Below are 20,043 nucleotides of genomic sequence, written 5' to 3'. Positions count from 1 at the left end.
AAGCCACGTACTCTTTTGCCCAGAGATTGTGACTTTGGTTTGTGAGGCATGTAATGTACTTTAACTCACACAAATTAATCTAATACTTTGCCTTGAAGTTCATGCAGAGCATAGGAAGGCATCGGCAGCATGTCAAGTTCACAGGTTCTTTCTGTGTTACGTCCGGAGAAAGCTTTCATGGGGTTCTGAAGTGAAACTCAGATTTCAGATTTCAAAGTCCTACAGTCTTTGTTTTAAGTCCATGTACATACCTGAATTGCATATTGATGCCAAGCACTGGCTTCTGAATGTATTTTACTTGGTGTTTTGGAGTCTGGATTTCTGATAGTGATATGTTTTGTCAATAATCTGAAAATGGAGTAAGACTATCTGGAGGAATATATACAGAGCAGCCTGAAATCACACTTAACATGGTTACACAGGAGAAAAGGTTTTGGTACCCAGGGTTATCTGCCCATAAACTTGCTGCAGAGGTGAGTGAGAGAGAGATGAGCTTATGAAGAAAAGGCTGAATATTGTCAGCAATTAGGTACTTTAATAGCAGTGACCATCAGTTTTCCTCTCTCTCACAGGAAGGAGCTTTGTCATGTCAGTGTCATTGGAGGATGCTTCTGAGGACCTTGAACACATGTAGGGGTAACGTGCCCAAGATAAGGTTTAATCATGGTACAGAAAGCACAGGAAAAAGGAAAGGAAGGTCTGGGTGGCCAACAGGCAGGCTTCCTGGCTGGGCTCCCAGGGCTGTGGTCTTGAAAGCCACTTGACCATGTAGACAAAAGAAAGATCATGAGCTCAAAGTCATCTTGGCATTGCCAGGTTGTTAAAGTGGAAGCAGAGATGTGAACTTTTGTCATGATGCAAAAACTTGGCACAGGAAAAGGAGCCATGAAGAGCAGTTGCTTAGAATATTTTAGTCTTCGTCTTGCACTTTGAGAATATGTACTATATGCTAACAATTTAAGCCCAAAAGATGAGTTGGGAGAGCATCTTGCTCTTGCTTCCTGCTCAACATTTCTTATTCTCTTTGAATTTTGGATCCAAGTTGCTCTCGGGTGTTGTCAAAAGGTGGCATATCCTTAATAAGCAAACACAGGAAATGAATGTAATGCTTTTGTCTTTTCTCTTGACCTGCATCTGAAGCAGGAGCTATGTTTTGCTCATAAATAAATTATTTTCCCAAGGAGAATTCGATCTCTGTAAACTCACGGTGTGTGGGAGGCTTTGTCATGTCAAGAAGGAAGAAGAAAGTCACAGATTATTGAAGGACAACTTTGGGAAAGATTGGGGGGAAAACTGATGACCTCCAGGCCTTGTGTGCATCAGGGGAGAGTTGGGACTCTGTCCTGCTGGAGGAAGATGTCCCTCGTTTAGGTCCTCAGCTCCTTTTTCCTACCCAGAGCTCCCAGTAAGGTCTGGTTTTCATTCTTTTCCTTTCATTCATCTCCCAAGAATAGGATTCCTGATCTTTTAGGGGACAGTAAAGTACTACCTCCCTCTCCTGAGAGGAGGCATCTTTTTCATGGCATCTTTTCTACGGCACCTCCAGGACTTGTTTGAGCTGTGAAGGGATGGGGCTCAGGATTTGAAGGCTCAATGTCTACCGCAGCAACGTTTTCTACTGGGAATCTGAATCCATGGTAAGCCTGACCTGGAAAGGGAAAGAGCAGCTAGATGAGGCTGATGACCCTTAGCATCTTACAGCCACCTTTTATTCCCCGTAAGCCATTTAATTTGGTTAAGGTGAAGAGGGCAGACTTTGTGTGGTGGGTGTTAATTGGATTTCTCCCTTGATAGAGCAAGAGGAAGGTATAACGCACTGAGCGGTTGCAAGATACTTCCCAAATTGTTTAGGATGCTGAATTGGGAGATTAATTAAAATACAGCCTTAATATCCTGTTTTCTTGCTGCATTTCTAGAACAAGCAATGGCAAAAGGTATTTTTTTAATTTAATTTTTTACTGTGAGTGTCAACACAAAAGAATAGCTGATTTCTGTATGCTGGGTAGCAACAGGGTTACTCATTAGCACAGTTTTTAGGGGAGAATTAGTTTATGGTCATGGGCTCCCCTGGCAGACTCAGGGGCACAGCGCGTGTGGCCCTGGGGACAGCGGGTACTTGGTGGGGGCTGCAGCCTTCCAGTGATGTGGTGTAGAAGGGAGACTGCCCTGATCAGCGGGGGCTTTGAGGGATAGAAATGAGGTGCCAAGAGGAGTGGGATGTAATAATAAATGCCTGTGTGCTAGAGGGCTTGGGGAATGGGAGAGAGCATTGAGTTGAGAGCTGTGTCTGCATGGGAAGCTGTGGCACCACACACGTGGCAGGGCTGTTCTTCCCAGAGAGAAGGTTTGGCAAAGACAGTGCCTCAAGAGACCTCTCATTTGCCATCTGGGGACCAGAAAGAAGAGAACGGTGTCAAGTGTGCTCTGTGCTGACACTGCTGGCACTGGGTACGTCCCTGGCAATCTCTGCCATGGGGCAGGAGGCTTGCAGAGGCCTGTGGACACAGAATGCACCTCAGTGCCAGCTCTGTGTCTGGGGGCTTCTTGTTGTCGTCTTAATTGAATGCATTGCTCTTGAAAAAGGCTACAAACACTCTGCTTTTGCAACAAACATAATCCTGTCAAGCACTGTAAGGGTTGGGGCTGGCCCTCTGGATCCATCTGGTCCTTCCCAGTCACCGTGCTCCCTGTGGGCCTGCTCTCAGAGCGAGGTGGTCAAAACGCAGCCCTCGTGTGATCCGTACTTGGGTATTACCTCGTGTTACCCTTCCTTTGGTGCTGGTTGCTCAAGAGGGGAGGGCCTCTGGAGGAAGGCATCCTTTCTTCTGGCTGGAGAATATGATTCGGCCTGTCCTAAGTCAAGTTCCTTTGCCCTTGGAACAGACCGTGCTCTGCAGGATTTGCTTTAGGATTTGGGTGGCTTTTACTGCAGTAAAGTAGGCCAGATTTTTGTTCTGGAGACAGAAAATTTTCTAATTTCACAAGAGCTCAGATTCTGTCTCTAAACACTAATCTTTTCTAGCTAAGTCACCTTGAACAGATTATCTTCCATGTTTGATCATCTAGAAAATTAGTGAGGTATGCTTTCAGTTCTGTTCTCTTGGAGTACCAAACACAATGGGACCAAGATGCTGTTGTACCATATCCCCTCTGTTACCAAGTGGTTTACAAAATGAACAGGGACAGTCCTACTTCAGGTAGGATAAAATCAGAGTCTCATATTTAGTTCCCCCTCAGGGTGCTTTGAGCATTAATTATGTTTTTAAAGCACTTAGTGCCTATCATCAGAAGCTCTCTATAGAAACACAAAGTTAAACAGTCACATATCGGTGACCTCTTAGGAATTGTTCCCGATGTTGCACAGCATAACCATTCATAAATTCACATTAACAGCAGAGAGCAAGCTCCGGTTCTCCTTCTTTGAGACTCCTGTCAGGCAACACATTTAAGCTTATGCTTTACTTAAACACTTGAATAGTTTCCCCAAGTTTGCTAACTTGTGTTTGATAGGAAACTAATTAAGTCTATGCCTTCACCTTCACCTTTAGCAATACTGAGACTAAGTCATGATAGAGCAGTTCTAGCTTTGTATCTAAGAGGTGATGCTCATATGTTCATTACAATAACACATTACTTAAAATACCTTGGACTTACTAACAGCGGTATTACGGAGAATGCAGATGTGTACAAGAGCAGAGGCATCACAGTGGAGAATATTTCTCTCTGATGATCAAATTAACGCCTTTATTTCTGTTCTTAGATGTTGCAAGTCATAGTGTGTCACCCCTCTGACCTATTTGCAAAGCACAAACAGATGGGAAGAAATTTGAAAAGCAAAAGCACTCTCTGGGGTGTCCTGTGTGTCTGAGAGCACTGAATGCACACCAGTAAACCAACAATAAATTGTTTCGGTTGCTGAGTGAGAACAGCATCTGAGCACAGCCAGAGCAAGTATTATAAAAGAAATTAAATGCACTAAGCAAAACCCTGTAAAATAGACTTTCCTGACCTTAAAAAGTAAGTAGCAAGTTTATAGCTCAGTAAAAGGCAATTAGTGCAAAGAAGCACGTACACACTTGAAGATGCACGTATTAACCCTGAGTTTCTCCTTTTACAGATATGCTAACATGATAATTACATGTTGGCTTCACTGTGTTCTTTCTGTTTCGGGGAAAGCCCTCTGTGGGCAATGTCATCTCTAATACCTCAGTCTTTGCTAATTTAATGAGCAGGTTTATGGGTAGCCCAGGGAGGGATGATACTGAGTAGAGGGCCCCTGTAGAGAAACTTGGAAACATGCTGAGGACCTGTCTGAAAAGTGGTACAGTCCCTCATACCTTTTTGTCGCAGTTTCCCAGCTTTGTGGTTTGTCATCTCAGTGACATAAGTGCTCATGGGTTAAAAATAACCCCAGCACTCCCTGCCCTTCCTAAGAGAGAATTAGGGACAGAGGAGGAAGGCTCTTGGTTGACCTCATCAACTGTGGAGATTTTATAGCCTAATGCACTAGAGCAGTTCAGTTACTGACTCCAATTTTCTGCCCTTTCCCTTTTTTGGCTCCCAGAGGCTCTGCAGAGGCGTTGCCTTGTGCGTGGGGCTGACACAGTTTGTGTGCTGAGTGTGTAACCTATCACATAATGACAATAACCGAAATGGAGTATCCACCTTTGTGCTTATGATGGCTATACTAAAGTGTGTTATTTCCTCATTTCATTCCTTACTAAGTGGCATCCTTTGTTCTCTTTATCAACAGACCTATCTGTAGAAGAAGGAAATGTTTTACAAAAAGGAGAACATGAGCATGCATTAAAGGAAACCACAAACACCAACAGCAAGTTATGGAAACATGATTTAGAAATAACAGATTCCTTGTGGCAATGAGAATGCAGAATATGATTCTTAAGCTTTGAACGGGACTTAAAGAATGTTGGCTTGTGCTTCTGTGGGCTTTGTTCTCTTTGCACTTCCATAGTTGTTCCTCCGGTTCCTGGGGGTACCCTGCTGCGAGTGTGACTCTGGTCACGGTTTCTGTGGGGGCAAGGTGGATTTAAGAAATTCTTGGTTCTTTGTTCTTGGCTGCATGGTCCTGTCCTGGAACTGCAGCTTGGCACTTCTGGGACGTGCAAGAAGCAGCTCTGCCTGGATGCGAGAGGATTGTGATGGCGTGAGAATGGACTGCATTGCCCAGAGAAATTGAATTTTACACTGAAGCATAAAAGTAGCTACGCTGAGCCAAACAAAAGGCTCACCTGACCCTGGGTTTCTGGCAGTGGCTGGTAGGAGTGACTGCCGAGGGAGAATAGTTTGCAGAACGGCCCCACAAACCTCTGCAACAACACAAATGAGAGAGGTGATGATTTGCTGCTGAGGGCAGAAGAGTTTGGTAACTTCTTAAGCTGTCTTTACTAAGAGAGATGGTATAACGAGCAGTATATCCTAATTTTCCTTTGTGCTTTCTGATGCTTGGATTGGGTCTCAAAATAAATGAGAAGATCCCAACGTACTGCTCCTGCCATCTTTCCTGAGCAGGTCTTGCATGTAGCCCTGCCTACTGCCAGGCTGATTTCTGCACTGCTCAAATGGGAAAGCAAGATCATTTGTGCTGGCTTGTATTGCAATCTAGCTAGAAAGAATATAGTTACAGATAATTGCTTAATTCTTCACTCAAATGGGATCTTGGCTGATCAGTATAAATATGCTAGGTTGCTTTTACCCTTGACCTTTTTCATTCAAGCTTCTGTGTCCCTAGCTGTCTGATATGCACCGAGTCAGCCGGCATGTATGAGAATAGCTTGGGTGCTTCAGCAAAGTCCATCAAGCGCAGAATTGTACTTAGGTGTTTGCTGAATCAATACCCCATTAGGTGCAAGGACCAGGGGCCTTGTATTTCTTTTGAATGGTGATGTACCCTAAATTGATCTTTGAAGTTACTGGAACGGTATCAGGCTTTTCATGTGAGGTCCTGCCATGGTTTATGTTGTATTATGTTGGTAAGCTACATACATAGACTCCTCTTATGATATTTCATCAGGCTTCAGATAGTTGTATGTTAACTCATTGCGGAAGTATTGCTGGACAAAACTTCTAGTGTTGCTCTTTAACCTCGCTGCTGCCATCTATGGAGAGAAGCCATGACACCATGTTCCTGGACAGAACATTGACTTGCAGAGCATCTGTAATAGTATTTGTGTGCCTCGAGTTCCTTGTCCTGGAACCTCAGCAGGTAATTCCCACACAGGTGGTTTGCAGTGGAGCAGCCAGGCCTGCTCACATGTTGCTCACTTGGCCTTAATGGGGGAAAAATATACAAGTGTTACTTGCTCTCTAATTGCAACCTGAGCATGATGGTATTTTGTGATGTCTAAAGACAACTTAAAATAACAGCAAGGAGATTTCTTTAGATCATTTTAAGCACCTGATGGAAATCCATCCCTGTGTGTTGGTGGGGAAATGGTTGTGCCTGCATCCCAATAAGATCGAATCCTTGAAAGCAGGCCTTAGGCAGGGCTTAATAAAGTGAGCTCTCTGAAGCCCTTGAACATGGATGCAGTGTGCCTGGAGTCAGCAGTCTCTCTAAATGATCTTAGTGATGGTTTTGACCCTGATTTTTCTTTTTGTTATACATTGTGATCTACTACTACTTGTGTTGTTTTTTCCTCTCTCAAGTAAACTGCATGTATTTCCAGAATGTGATGGTCCCATGTGCTAGTCAGAGATATAAATTTGTGTTCGTGTCATAATGTGCAAGTGAGATCTCTACAGCACATTCTTTTCTGTGCTTTAGTGCAAATGCACTTCATCCATCCTCCTTTGCAGATCCATGTGTGTTATCTAGAAATGAGAGTCAGCTGCTGGTGCTGCATATGTCACTTTACTACTTGGCAACTGCCTCAAAGATATCGATACCTTGCCTGCAAAATGTACATTCCTTCTTACAACACATCTTGCACTCACTGATATAATGATGCAGCTTATTACAGCATATTTAATTCCAAAGAGCATTTTGAACTGCCTGTTACAGGAATCCCTCTTCCTCCAGCTGATTCAGGATGCTTTGGGTGCAACCACAGCTGCTGAACACCATGTGCAGTGGGGCACATAGTGAAGGTGGGAAGAGCACAGGAAAGTCAGAGCCATCAGAAATCCCCATGTTCAGAGCAGCAGAGCATAACTGGTCAGTTTGAGACAAACCTTTAATAACCGCGAGTGATTGGCATCTTGGTTTGAGCCTTTCGTTTGAAAGGGGGGGCTCCCAGCAGCACGGCAGCTCCTGTGGTGGTTGTGTTAGTACAGGCATGGGAAGAGCATTGCTCTAATTAAGTTGCTAGGAGTGCTTCATACACGTCCTGGTTTTTCCTTAGGATATAAATCACCTCCAGTCTTGTCTTTTGTATCTGAATAAGATATTTATGCGTAAGTCTACTGTTTGTTCTCCCTGCTGAGATGCAGAAAGCTTTACTTAGCTGGGTCTCCTTGGTCTTCTGATTCTAATCCAGCTATGTTGCTAAATCCTGCCTTTTTTTTTCTTTTTTTTTTCTCCTCTCAACAAGTAACTTAAAAATGTGCAGCAGAATCATAGGCGCTAATATCTTTGGACTTTCAGGGAGCATAGATCTATGTCCAAGCTCTTCTACTAGTCCCAGGTTTTAGAATCAACTATATAATTCCTTTGAACTGAATGGCCTCAGCCAGCTGAAGGATTTCTGTCATTTTGTGCCTGAGGTGAATCTTGATCAGGAAATTCTTTTGCAGCCAGAACTTTGTAGTGTAATGGCCTAAACAGGGCAAGACTGGCTTTGAAATTCTCCTGATAACTGTATTCTCCTTGCAGCAGATGCCAGTCCTCCCTCTGGCTCTGAAGGTAATTTCGTGTGTTTCCATTTCCATATAGATAAGGAAACTTCAATTACCTGTATGTTTATGTGTGTGTATATATATATGTATATATATACACGTGTATAAATATATATTTATATTAAAACATTTCTAACCAGACTCAAAACTCTGTGCAGTCTGAATGTGATCTCTTCTCCTATCCTTTCTATTGAGTACAAGGTGGGAGGAAACCTTGGACATTGCCTTACTGCGTCTTTCATGATGTAATCTCAGCTGTGCTTAAATCATAGATGTCGATCCAACCTGTCATTACTACATTTAATAATAAGGAGCTGTGCCTGTCCTGGTAAGCCAGTTTTGGTGCTCGCGTAGCTGGGCTGCTGGGAAATGCATACAATTCTCACCCATCCAGCTGTCACGGTTACTTAAGTGAGCTCTTAATGGTCTATTGGACAAGCTTGTTTTAGTAAGAATTATTCAATTTTATCTACACAGGAGCTTTCTTATAGATTAAATATATTGGATTACAGGTAAAATATGCTGTGTTTTCAGTTTGTCTGTGTCTGGCTAAAATCCCTGTTTGCCAAGCGTGGGCCCAACAGAATTCATCTGCTGCTTTTTTGAGTTCACATTTGTCATTCAGTGTGAAGCCAGAGGTTTGAAATTTTCTTGAAGCCACCTTTTGCCAGTCATCATTTTTGTGTTTATCTCTGCAGTATACCAACAAATCATTTGCATGGCAAAGGACGCCAGACAGCTCTGTCGGATCATTGCAGCTGCTCTGAAGGAAATGTTCAGATGTGCTAAAATACATCTCACTGGAAAAGTACTGTCCAAATGGAAGTTGATAGCATTGATCCTTTAGCAAGGGGGATTTGTCAGAAGCCTGCTGCAGCATTTGATGTTGAGGATATACTGGCTTTTGATGAGTGGTCAGCCCTGGGAAAAACATACCCAACACGTACACTGAATAAAATCGTGGAGTGTTCAGGTGAATACTGATTTTTTTTTTTTTTTCCACTGGACTCTACTAAATACCATTTTAAGTTAATTTTTAAAATTTGTGTTGTTATTTTTTTTTTTTTCCAATAAAGTTATCTTCTGTCTTCTAATAGCTTTACTAACACATTTGGTTTCCTTTGCAAGAGTTTAGGGATGCTTTGGGAAAGCAGTGAGAGCAGAGAGACGGTGATAGAGCCAGTTGTGTTTTGTGCTACCTGGACACCTTCTGCTGCCCCCGTACCGCACAGAGTTGTGTGCTGTGTAGGTGCGACCTGCAGTCAGACGAGTGGGCAATATTTAGTGTAATAAACAGCAAGTGTGAGTGAAGACTGAGTAAAAATTGTGTAAAAGCTGCTGCAGGGAGAAAGAAGAAAATGTATTGCCAGGTCTCAGCCTCCACCAAAGCTGAAAAGGAAAATTGGTGCCTGTTAGTGTGCCAATTAGCCTTATCTTTAATGAGTCCTCCTTTTAATAGGCTGTATTTGCAGCATTCAGCAAGTCAACACTAAAAACTTAAGCGGTTTTCCATAATTTCTAGCATTACCTATGACATTTGCCCTTTGGTGTCTATTCTGGTTTCTCGTAAAATACCCCTAAAAGCCTATTTGTTGTATCCTTTCTTTCCCTCTTCACCAAGAGGTCACACAGAAGAGCCGTATCAGCACTGTGACACAGCACATACTAGGCCATTTACCTATTTTTTATTTATTATTTTCCTGAATCAGATATTTCTTTTTAGGCTTCAAATCTCTGGCTGAAGTGAGGCCAGAAGTGCATGTCCCCGTGAGAGCCATTTAGGCTGGATGGTCTGTGGAGCTTAGTTTAGGAAGAGCTGTACTTTTCAAAGCTGTTTCCTTTAATTTTCTCTTTATGCTTCCCTTATTTTCAGTTTCGGAGGGTTGTTTTTTTGTATTTATTTCTTCTTGAGAAGGGATGACTTTGTGTCCTTTCTTGGTGAAGGTATAGCATGTGCCTTTAAATCCATACTGCATGTACTGTCTCATGTAGTGGAATGGCATAAACAAATGATGAAGGATGCAACTTACAGTTCTTGCCTTTTATTTGCCTTTTCAAAAATCTTTCCTATGTGATTTCCTCCCATCCTTTCCCTTCTCCACCTCCAGTGTTCAGGCTCAGGACCCCTGTTTTTCTGAAGAGACGTTCAATTTCAGATGCTTTTCTCTATTCCCTAGCCTTCTTAATGAAAGAAATTTCCTTGGCTTAAGTTTGTATAGGTAGGGTTAACATTTTCTTTCATCTAGGCTGACATGTAGCAAAATGCTTTTCCAACAAGCCTGCTGCCTGGGGAGCCTGTTTGGCTGGGCGCTTTATAAATGAAGGCTGTGTATCACATTATATTGTATTTTACCAAAGGTTTTCTCTATCCCTGAAAGCTCCTGTCTCCTTATGAAACATGCTGCCAGTTTAAGAAGGGAATAATATATTTACTGTAGCTGTACTCAGTCTAGGAATAATTTGGCTTCGGAGATTAAATTTTTATATCATCTTGAAGAAAACCAACTCTTTGTCAGCCCTCAGGGAATCCAGTGTCTGGCCTTTTCAGCAGGAGGGACTCAAATATTAGCAGATAAAAAAAAAAAAAAAAAAAGACACCACTTATAACTTCTATTCCTGCAACATGAGCAATGCACTCCTATTGTTTCAAAGTTCAGATGTTTTAGGAGATTTTGAGAAAAATCGTCTTTTCATTTCTAAACTACTTGTTGGGTGAATGTGGCTTAAGGATGACTGAAGCTCAAAAGTGTTCAGAGCTCTGATCCATACCGGGCATCTAATCTAGATGCAGCCCATTACCATCTTATGAGCTTGCAAAATTCACTAGGGAGTCTCCAAAGATCAGGCTTTTTGTGGGGGCTTAATGCTGTTTATCGCTATAGATAGGCTGGAGCAGGCATCAGGAAAGATGTTTTGGCAGCAATTCAGCACTTCTGCTTTGGTGCCTGCCCAGAATGATAAAAGATTTGGTCTGTGACTTGGAAAGGGTTCTGACTGTTTTTACTTTTTAGCCCAATTCTTCAAGGAAATAAGCTGACGCGATCACGCTCTTGCTCTTTCTTGCTCTGTGTGTAATTTCTGGCACTGTGGGCCCATTTCAAGCAGGTTTGGCAGAGAGCTGGAAGTTTTAAAAGCGCAAAGATGCTGCAAGCACATTGCTAGTAAGAAGCCACAGCAAAAGGCTGTGCTGAAAACCAGCTCTGGACAGTTGTGTGTTGGGAGCGACCGGCTTCAGAGGCGATTTCGCCTCTGTTTCTGCATCACCAGAGGTGCTTAATCGTTCATTTGCAGCGTTACGCCATTTGAACATGGTACAAGAGATTGCTGGTCCTTCGAGAACCAAATGGTGTTTCCATGCAGGCTGTGAAGGGCAGACAGAAAACGAAAGAAGATGCATGTGCCACCGCCAGGAACCTGCACGTGTAGCTCTAAGCTCCTGAGCAGTTTGCTTGGTTCTGCTGGCTGGGAATCGGAGGGGTGTCCTGGGCTGTGCTGGCTGTGGTGACTTGGGAGCACAGTGACTAGGCACCCCAGGGAGGATTTGGGGTGTTTGCAGCCTCTCTGCCTTGGGAGAGCCTGAATCTGCTGACCCTGCACGTCGTGACCAGGATTTAGACCAGGCTGTTGTCCGTGCAAGCAGGGACTGGAAAAGCAATTCAGAGAGCAGCAGGGGAGACAGGGAGGAGGAAGATTTGGGGGACTGGACTAGATGATCTTTCAAGGTCCCTTCCAATCCTTAACATTCTGTGATTCTGTGAAGGAGAGCAAGGAGAGGAAGGGACACGGTTGCACACAGGAACCCTATCTGAAAGGTTTGCTCCTGGGAAACACAGGGGTGTTTGTGTGCACCTGGCTGTGGGTTAATGCAAATCCCAGGATGCTCTGTGCTGAGAAGCAGCTTTCTGTGGGCTGAGGCTGATTTCTGAAATTATGTCAAAGATGCGTAAGAACTGTGGGATTGTGTCCTTTGTGCAGCCCTAAAACTGAATGAGTACAAGCAAATGAATGGATTGATGGGATGAGGGTTGCTCTAACAGTTTGTTTTCAGTCCTGCCTCTTCTGAGGCACCTTTTCAGCCCATTGGAAGCAAACTTCTTCCTTCTCTGTTTGGATGTGAATTATCTTTCTTGCCAGACATTACTTGAATCTTGCATCTCAGTGTCATAAACCAAAGTGGTACTCCAGCTGCACGGCTGAACCCTTCTGACAGCCTCAGCTGGAGGGTGACATGCTAACCAGCACACACACATACATGTAGATCCTCCCCCTTGCATTGCACTGGGGAGTTGTGACTGTCCCTGTGGATGTTTTTGCTGTTTTGGGTAGGGAGTGGCATTGGAAGAGAGGTGGCCTCGTGGCGTTGCTGTCCCCAGTGCATACGGATCAATTGCCTTCATTGATGCCTTTGGTTAAAGGACCCGGATTTACCTCTGCTTACTGAGACAGGGTTCATAGTAGTAGAAGGGCTAAAGCAAGGAAATGTAACACGGAGAAGTTATATGCAAAAATAAGCTTCAGGGAATGTACTGAGTGAGTAGAGATAAATGTGTGCTGGTATGTTGGTGTGTTTATGCGTCTGCTTGTCTCGACCACAATCTTGGGAGAAAGCAGTTAATGGCATTATAAGCTTGTCAGTCAAAGCTGCTGAATATTAAGTCATGTCTTGGCCTTCCTCTGCAATAACAGGTGCTTCGTTTTGCCAGGACCTGGAAGTCCCGGCAGAGCCTGCTACCTCGGGACAGCTGGGGACAGGGGGTGCAGGTGGATCTGCTTTGCTCTGCCTGCATCCTGACTGCATTTTGGGAGAGGTGAAACACACACGTCCCCTTTTATATCTTTCTTCTGGAATAAGGCTACAGAGGGGAAGGGAAGGATGACATCCTTGTGCTCCCCAGCAGTTCCCACCCTGTCCTCCATGGTATACCATGCTGGTGGGTGAGGATGGAAGGTTTTGCTGGAGTGTGCCAAGTTCTTGCAGCCTGCAAATTTCAGTGCAGCCAGCCTGATTCCTTGGCAAAATGTCCTTGCTCCAGGCATCTCCTGCTGCTGCTGCTAATCCCAGCTCAGGTTCACCAGGCTGGGCAATGCAGGACGAGCTGGTATAGCTTGCTCCTGTGGTTGTTGGTGTTTTGAATACTGAGAGCCAGATTCTTCCCATCTCATTTCAGGTATTGTACTAAGGTAGCTGAGAGCCCAGTTACCTCAGTCAAGACACAGACGAGCACCTCTGGAGACTGGCTCAGGTCTGGTGGTGGATACATTAGCCTTGGAGGGATAGTCTTTCCCTGCTGACTTTGATTAGGGACCTCTGCGAGGGCTGCTACCTTACTCTGTGTTTAAAAAAAATACAAACAGTTGATAATAACCTGGTTTTGGCTAGGATGGAGTTAATTTTCCTCCTAGTAGCTGGTATGGTGCTGTGTTTGGGATTTAGGATGAGAATAATGATACCACGCTGATGTTTCAGTTGTAGCAGAGCAGTGCTTACACCAAGCCAAGGACTTCTCAGCTTCTCGCTCTGCCCTGCCAGTGGGCAGGCTGGGGGTGCAGCAGGAGCTGGGAGGGGACAGACCCAGGACAGCCGACCCAAACTGGCCAAAGGGATGTCCCACGCCACAGGATGTCATGCTGAACAATTAGTATGGGGTGGCTGGGGGAGCGGCTGCTTGGGGCTAGGCTGAGCATTGCTCAGCGGGTGGTGAGCAATTGCAGTGTGCATCACTTGCTTTGTACACTTTATCAGTAGTAGCACTATTAGCATTATTATTTGCCTTTCTTTTCTGTCCTAATAAACTCAACCCACAAGCTTTCTTTTTTTTTTTTTTTTTTTTTCCCTCCAGTTCTCTCCCCCATCCTGCTGAGGGTAGGTAGGGAAGGTGAGCAAAGGGCTGTGTGGTGCTGAGCTGGGTTAAACCTGCCTCAAACAGAGCGTGGTGCTGTGATGTTGGCAGCTCTGACAGCCCACAGGATGGGAACCCCAGGTAATGCAGCCTCATGCCCAGGCCCTGTGTCCACGGAGCTTCTGCCAGCCCTCACCCAGTCCTGAAAGTCCCCGCTTCTGCTCAGCCCTTCTGGACGCTGTGCAGTTCCAAAGCACCAGTAGCAAAAGCATCAGGAAGTGAGAAATCTGGTGAAACAAATGAAGAAAAGCAACATTAAGCTTTTAAAACCAGCTGGTAGATTTTGAAGATACCTATAGTGGCAGTAAGGGCAGGCTTTGAAAGGATTTTATAGCTCTGTGTTACAGTCTTTCTGGCCAAGAAATATAATTGCCAGGCAGTGAGATGATTTCTTACAGATAGGTTTTGGTAGAAACATTTCATGGGGAAGATGAAGGAGGAGGAATTAAATTTATGAGCTGAATTCCATTGTAATGTATCTGTTAGTGATAAAACCCTCGGCTGAGCAACTAAGGAAGATGTTTTGTCTTCTTAGAGTAACAAGAAGCAGGACATGATCTGGGGTACTCTGCGGGAATTTGTGCATCGGCAGGTACTCTGTTCCTGAGTAGAAAAGGTGTTTTTGATAAAAGCAATAGACGTTTCAGAAAAATTGCCTTTTTCTGAAAATATTTTTTAAAAATATTGGTTTTGTTCTTTTGGAGTCCTTGTCTGAAACCCTGGACACTGCCACAAAAGGAAACTGGTGCCTTGTCTGTTTGGAAGTGAGCTGACCCTTCTCCTTCCCGCGGCTTGGGGTTAGGTTTGCAGAGCGGTCTGTTGGCCTTTTGCAGGCCCAAAGGCTTCCCCTTAACTGGCTTTCTTGGTGCACTCCTCTGGCTGTTGCTGAGCTTACAGATGGAAAAAGGCAGCTTGGGTATCTAATCCATCCCCATGTCACAGTCAGCTTCTCCTCGCAGTTGATTTGTTAGTACTGTCCTCGGATAAAATCTAATCAAGCCCCGTGCGGTCAGAGAGACTCCATCAACTCTCAGAAGCTCTCTAGCAGGGAGGGCTGTTTAGAGGTACCTTGTCAGAAGGAATAATAATAATTTCCATTCAAGTGTTTCAAACTGTGATTTATATTCATAGGTGATTTTCTTACTGCCTCGCAATACTGCTTTTTAAGGAAAATAGTGTTAAAATCTGTATCTTGTAAATGGTCAGGCAGCATTTGGTCTGGGGCAACAGAAATCCACAGCAGGTTTGGGAGCTGGGCCACACGCTTGGACAGCTGTGCCCAGGGAACAACCTGAATGTTGCTGTCTTTTCATAAATACCAGTGGTGAGGACAGTCTGTTCTGCTCTCAGAATCAGGACTCTGCTATTAAAACAAAAAGAAATATATTCTGGTGTCTTAATTAAAAAAAAAAAAAAAATCCATCAGATTTTTTTTTTTGACAAAGAAAAGTGTGAGTCTCTGCTAATGAAAAATATTCAAATTCCAGGTGTCCTGTGTAATAAATAATAACATGAGCATGAACTTGGCTTGCCACAATCAGCACCAAATCATCAATATAGCTTCTTTTTGTGCAGCTCATTTTGAACTTTACCTATTTCCTTGAGCTATGCAGATATAAATAAATAATTCCACTTGATAAAGGTCTGGGAATGCTATACTTTAAAAGATAAGAAAGCTTTGAGGGGAAATTGTTTTTAAATCCATAGCATTTGTATGCTGTTCACTGTTCATACCGAGCAAAAATTCATTCAGCTGGCAGTTAACCAACCCAATTTTATTCTTATTCTGTGTTCAACCTATCCTTCTCCTGGGGACATCTAACCTTATATGTAATTACATCTCGTAGAGTGGGAAGGAGGTCTAAATAACCTTCTGAACAACTAAATAAATGCACAGATCCCTAGGACAGGTTATCGGTTGGATGCAGGTGGTAGAGCATTGGTAACAGTAGGCCTGAGCTGTGAAGAATTTCAAAATTTGAGTCATTTTCCTTCCTACATTGGACCAAAAATCTAGAATTAGAAATATTTTCAGAAAACCAAAATAAAAAACTCTGGCTTTTCAGATTTTTTGTTTCTGCGTTGGCTTGGAAGTAACAGTGATGAATTTAACAGTGATGGTGGCTTTCTTTCTCTCGAGGTCTGTCCAAGTCACTTGGTCTCATTGAAGGCTATGGTGGACGTGGCAAAGGTGGGCTTCCAGCCACCCTGTCCCCTGAGGAGGAGGAGAAAGCTAAGGGACCCCATGAGAAATACGGCTACAACTCCTACCTCAGTGAGAAAATTTCACTGGATCGTTCCATACCAGATTATCGTCCAACCAAGTAAGTACCAGTTGCTTCATGAAGGAGGTGTTGCTCAGGAGCTAGGAGTGGTGGTTACCTTCATGTTCCTGGGCAAGACTGCTCTTCCCTGCTTGCTGTTTGCTGGGCAATGCTCAATAATGAGCAGCCAACACAGTTTGGCTGAAATCAGGATTGTTCATAAAGACAATTTATCAGGGAAAAAAAAAAGAAAAGGCTGGTTTCTTCCCACTTTTCTTTCTCTCTCTCTCTCTCTCTCTCTCTCTCTCTCTCCCTATTTCCCTGAAGCAATATATTATTTTGGGTGGTAGTAATGTGGTCAGAAGCTCACATCTGCTCTCGTCAGCAAAGAGCTGTTCACTGAGCTATTGGCCTGTGGTGTTTATTATGCTGTAAAAGCGTGCCAGGACTCACCCTCCCTCCTCCCCTGTCAGCTCCTTCATGTCCCTGCAACACCTCTGGGGCTCTCCGGCTGCCTCCGCGCTCCTCCAAGCGCAGTCCTCCTGTGATGCTGCCTGGGGATCTCCTGTTGGGCTTCAGTTGTCCCCAAAGGGATGCTACGAGGCATGGGGCTGGAGCACTGTAACCCTCTTGAACTGCTGTGGCAGGAGGATGGCATGGGAAAAGGCTTAAAATACTGAGCAGAAAGAGTAACAGATATCTCCTGGCAGTGACACCGCTGCGCAGATGCCTGTGAAGGGATCCCAGTGGATTCAGTGGCAATATGCTCTCTATGCTATTTCACCAGAATGAACTTTTAAGGTGGTGATGATGATGATGATTACCTACTAAGCACCAACTCACTTTAAATGAGATGCCAAATCATTGTTAAGAGTGTGAGAGAAGACATACTGTAAGTTTATCTTCATGAAAGTTAATTTTAGATATGGCTAGTAAAGTGCTCCTCAAAATAGGAAAGTGTCAATTTGTTAAGGCTGGAGTGATAGCTCTGATTAAAAAAATAAATAAAAATAACACGACTGAGAGAGATTTAGATTCTGAAAAATACCTGTGTCATTAGGGTGGTGACAAAGCTATTGCTTGGCATCTGCAAACCACTGAAAATCATGCGGCAAGGGGATGCAGCTACATGTCTCCAGCATCCTGGCAAATTGTTAACGATGTGAGAGCATGGAGAGCTTTTGTTCCTTCACTTCTCTGCATGCTGCATGAATTTCAAGCAGCCACTCATAGTTTCCAAGGCTGTCAGCCACTGACAACAGAAATATTTGGATGAGTTTTCAAAGGAGTGGAGGCCCAGCCTCCAATTCTGCTGGTATGGTTTGTCTGGACAAAATGAATTGCAGGTAGAAATTGCACCTTTGGCTGTATGATATGCAAATCCCAGTACAATGACAAATCCTTGAAGTGAGACCTTCTCTAGCAGTTACCTGAGTCTGAGCTTCTTATTTTCATTTCTCATCCAGAACTCTGACTTCTAGCAGAGCCAGCATTACTTTGTGAGAATTAATTTGAGCATTAATGTTTTTTCAGATCTTCCAGGGAAGAAAAGGATTAATTCTGACATTTTTAGGTTTGCATTGTATTTTCCTCAGTACCACTATCAGTCATTTCATAGGAGGGTGGTGGAGAGGACAGAGCAGACACAGTAATTTATTAAATATGCATCATTTTCGAGCTAGACTAATATTTCGGAGGAGAGAATTTGTGGGTACTGCAGTTGCATAACTTAGTGTATTTTATCTATGCAAGATCTTCAGGATGGTGTTTTGGTTATTACTGCTTTTTTATTTTAAGAGTTCAGTTGTCTTGGTGTTGTAAGAGAGCAGTTGGTCTGGTTGTGAAATAGGTTTTAATTTTGCTGGAAGATTTGAAAAGTTTCAGCTTTTTCTGCTTCTGACTTCAAGATCCATTCGCTATTTTGTGCATGCAATTTTATGGCTGATTTTATGAAGGGTTTAATGCAAACCATTTAAGTCAAGTATCCTGGTCTCTGATTAAAATAGATTCAAGTCAAAGGAAATTAGCCTAAATGGTTTTGAAATTGCAGCATTAGTGGGAAAAACTGTTGAAAACCCTCCAGCTGATAAGCATTACAAAGCATGTATTAGTTTTAAATATAATAGTGAGGCTTGTTTGGTTCCACTAAAGGCTGTTTGATGTCCGGAATGCCGATGGTCGCAGGCTGCTCCTAGCAGTGGCTGTCACTCTTGTGATTCTGTCCTTTTAATTTTCTCTTTTTTAAAACAAAAAGATGAATGAGATCGAGTGGTGCTCTCCTGAGTGCTGAGCTGTGCTGGGTCAGACCTTGTGGTTCTTTTTCCTGCCTCCTGTTTGTGACTGTGGCTAAAGTGAAGCGAGCTTTAGGGGGAAATGTGACACGTTTTATAATTGCACTGCATTTAAATACTCTGCACCTTGTGGTCAACATGGCAAAGGGGGGGTCAGAGACACATGTGTCCCTGCTCAGGGTGATCAGCAAGCAGACATTGGCAATGAAAAGGTATCACGAGTCTCAGCAAAGGGCCTTTCCAGTCCCTCCCAGAAGCAGTGGAAAGGACAGAGGCCACTGGCCCTGGAGGAGATCCTCCAGGATTGCTGGGTTCGGGAGGGTGCTTCCAGAGAAGCTTTGGAGAAGGTAGGGTTCTTCCCTTCTTCCCTTTGTGATGTCTCGTTTTAGTTGATCAGCAAATTGTGGCTGTAAAACGCAGTTTATTTTAGAGAGTTTCTTTTACTTAAAAGCTGAGGCTGCTCATCTGGGCTGGAAGGTAAGAAATCTCCTCTGCTCTTTCCCCCTTGAGCAGTATTGGGCTTTACCTTGGAAGGCTTCCTGAAAAGGTGTTGCTGATTACATGGATATATGAAAAGTATGCGCGGTGCTGATACCACGAGGCAGTTGTGCCTGTAAGACCTTGAGCTGGTTGATGTTGGTGATCCTGGCCTTCTCCTGACTAGGAAGGGTTGTGTTGGGTGTGCAATGCAATGTGCTTTTGGAGTGAGTCAGGGAAGTATTCTGCTTTCCCCCCTTAAAGCTGCTTCTTTGGCTAAAGGAAATCAGGACTAGTATTTTGGGGCAAGGGGCCTTAAGTTTGAGTCAGTGGGGGTACAAGATGGGCATAAACAATGTGTTTCTAGCTATCTTGGTTGTATTTTTGGACTTTAAGATGAGACTTACGCGTGTTCCAAAAGTACCTAAGGTGCTGCTGGTGGACTACAGAGCTTCTACACACATCTTCCAAAAATGGGCTGGAGATATTTTGTCTGTCCGTGTTTTCCTGCAAAAACTGGTGAGAATGGGGCTGGCCTGTGAGATTCCTGGTTGATCAATTCACAGCGTTTTCTGTGTGCCTGTGAAGGTTTTGGTGTGTGTGTATGTTAAGATGTGTTATGTTCTTTATTGGATGTGAAGCATATTTACATGGGATCCTACGGGCTGCTAACGTTCCCCACTTTCATACCAGATTTTATGCACCTCTATTTTTATTCTGTGTTATATGATTTAATGGGAGCCCCTCTTACATGTAGCAAGAGAACAAAAAATTGCTGCGTTAGATCAGCGTGGCAGTCCATCTTAACTAGTATCTAATCTCTGATAGTGGAATTACCAGATGCTTCAGGTTGAAGAAATCATATTAAGGAGAACTATGAAATAATCTGCCCATCTGGTGCGTTCTTCTCTCTTCTCTATCCTATCTAAAATAAATGTGAAGTTCTCATTATCGCTTTAAAAGTCTGCTCCTGCCTGGAATCCTGCTAAGCTCTGATTCAGTGGTGTTTTATGGCATTATGGGATTAAGGAGTAGATTTAAGAAAAATAATACCCACAATTGTGAGGACTATTGAATCATTGGGTGAAGATGATATATTCCTGCTGCTGCCAATCTCTGAGCAGCTGTTCTCATGCAAGCAAGCTTCAAGTCAACACAAGATATTAAAGTAAGGAAGAAAAACAGTGCAAGTGATGGGTAATTTCTTCAAGTTTAGTGTTCAGCAGTTTTGAGGGCTTCCTAGCTGGGAGCCCCTAC

The 20,043-nt window shown here is 43.6% G+C and overlaps 1 protein-coding gene across 1 annotated transcript in view; it reads left to right on the top strand.

The window, feature by feature from the left end:
• The window catches only part of GALNT17 (polypeptide N-acetylgalactosaminyltransferase 17), a 212,301-nt gene that overhangs the window by 41,965 nt on the left and 150,293 nt on the right, over positions 1–20,043 (top strand). Inside the window, exon 2 of the mRNA XM_032200736.1 lies at positions 15,895–16,078. Within this exon, the coding sequence (XP_032056627.1) occupies positions 15,895–16,078 (184 nt within the window). The remainder of the gene's footprint in view (positions 1–15,894; positions 16,079–20,043) is intronic.

Source organism: Aythya fuligula, chromosome 20 (genome assembly GCF_009819795.1).
Source record: "Aythya fuligula isolate bAytFul2 chromosome 20, bAytFul2.pri, whole genome shotgun sequence".
NCBI classification, from domain to species: Eukaryota; Metazoa; Chordata; class Aves; order Anseriformes; family Anatidae; genus Aythya; species Aythya fuligula.
The sequence above is the reverse complement of the archived record's forward strand: the minus strand, read 5'-3'. Positions and strand labels throughout refer to the sequence as shown.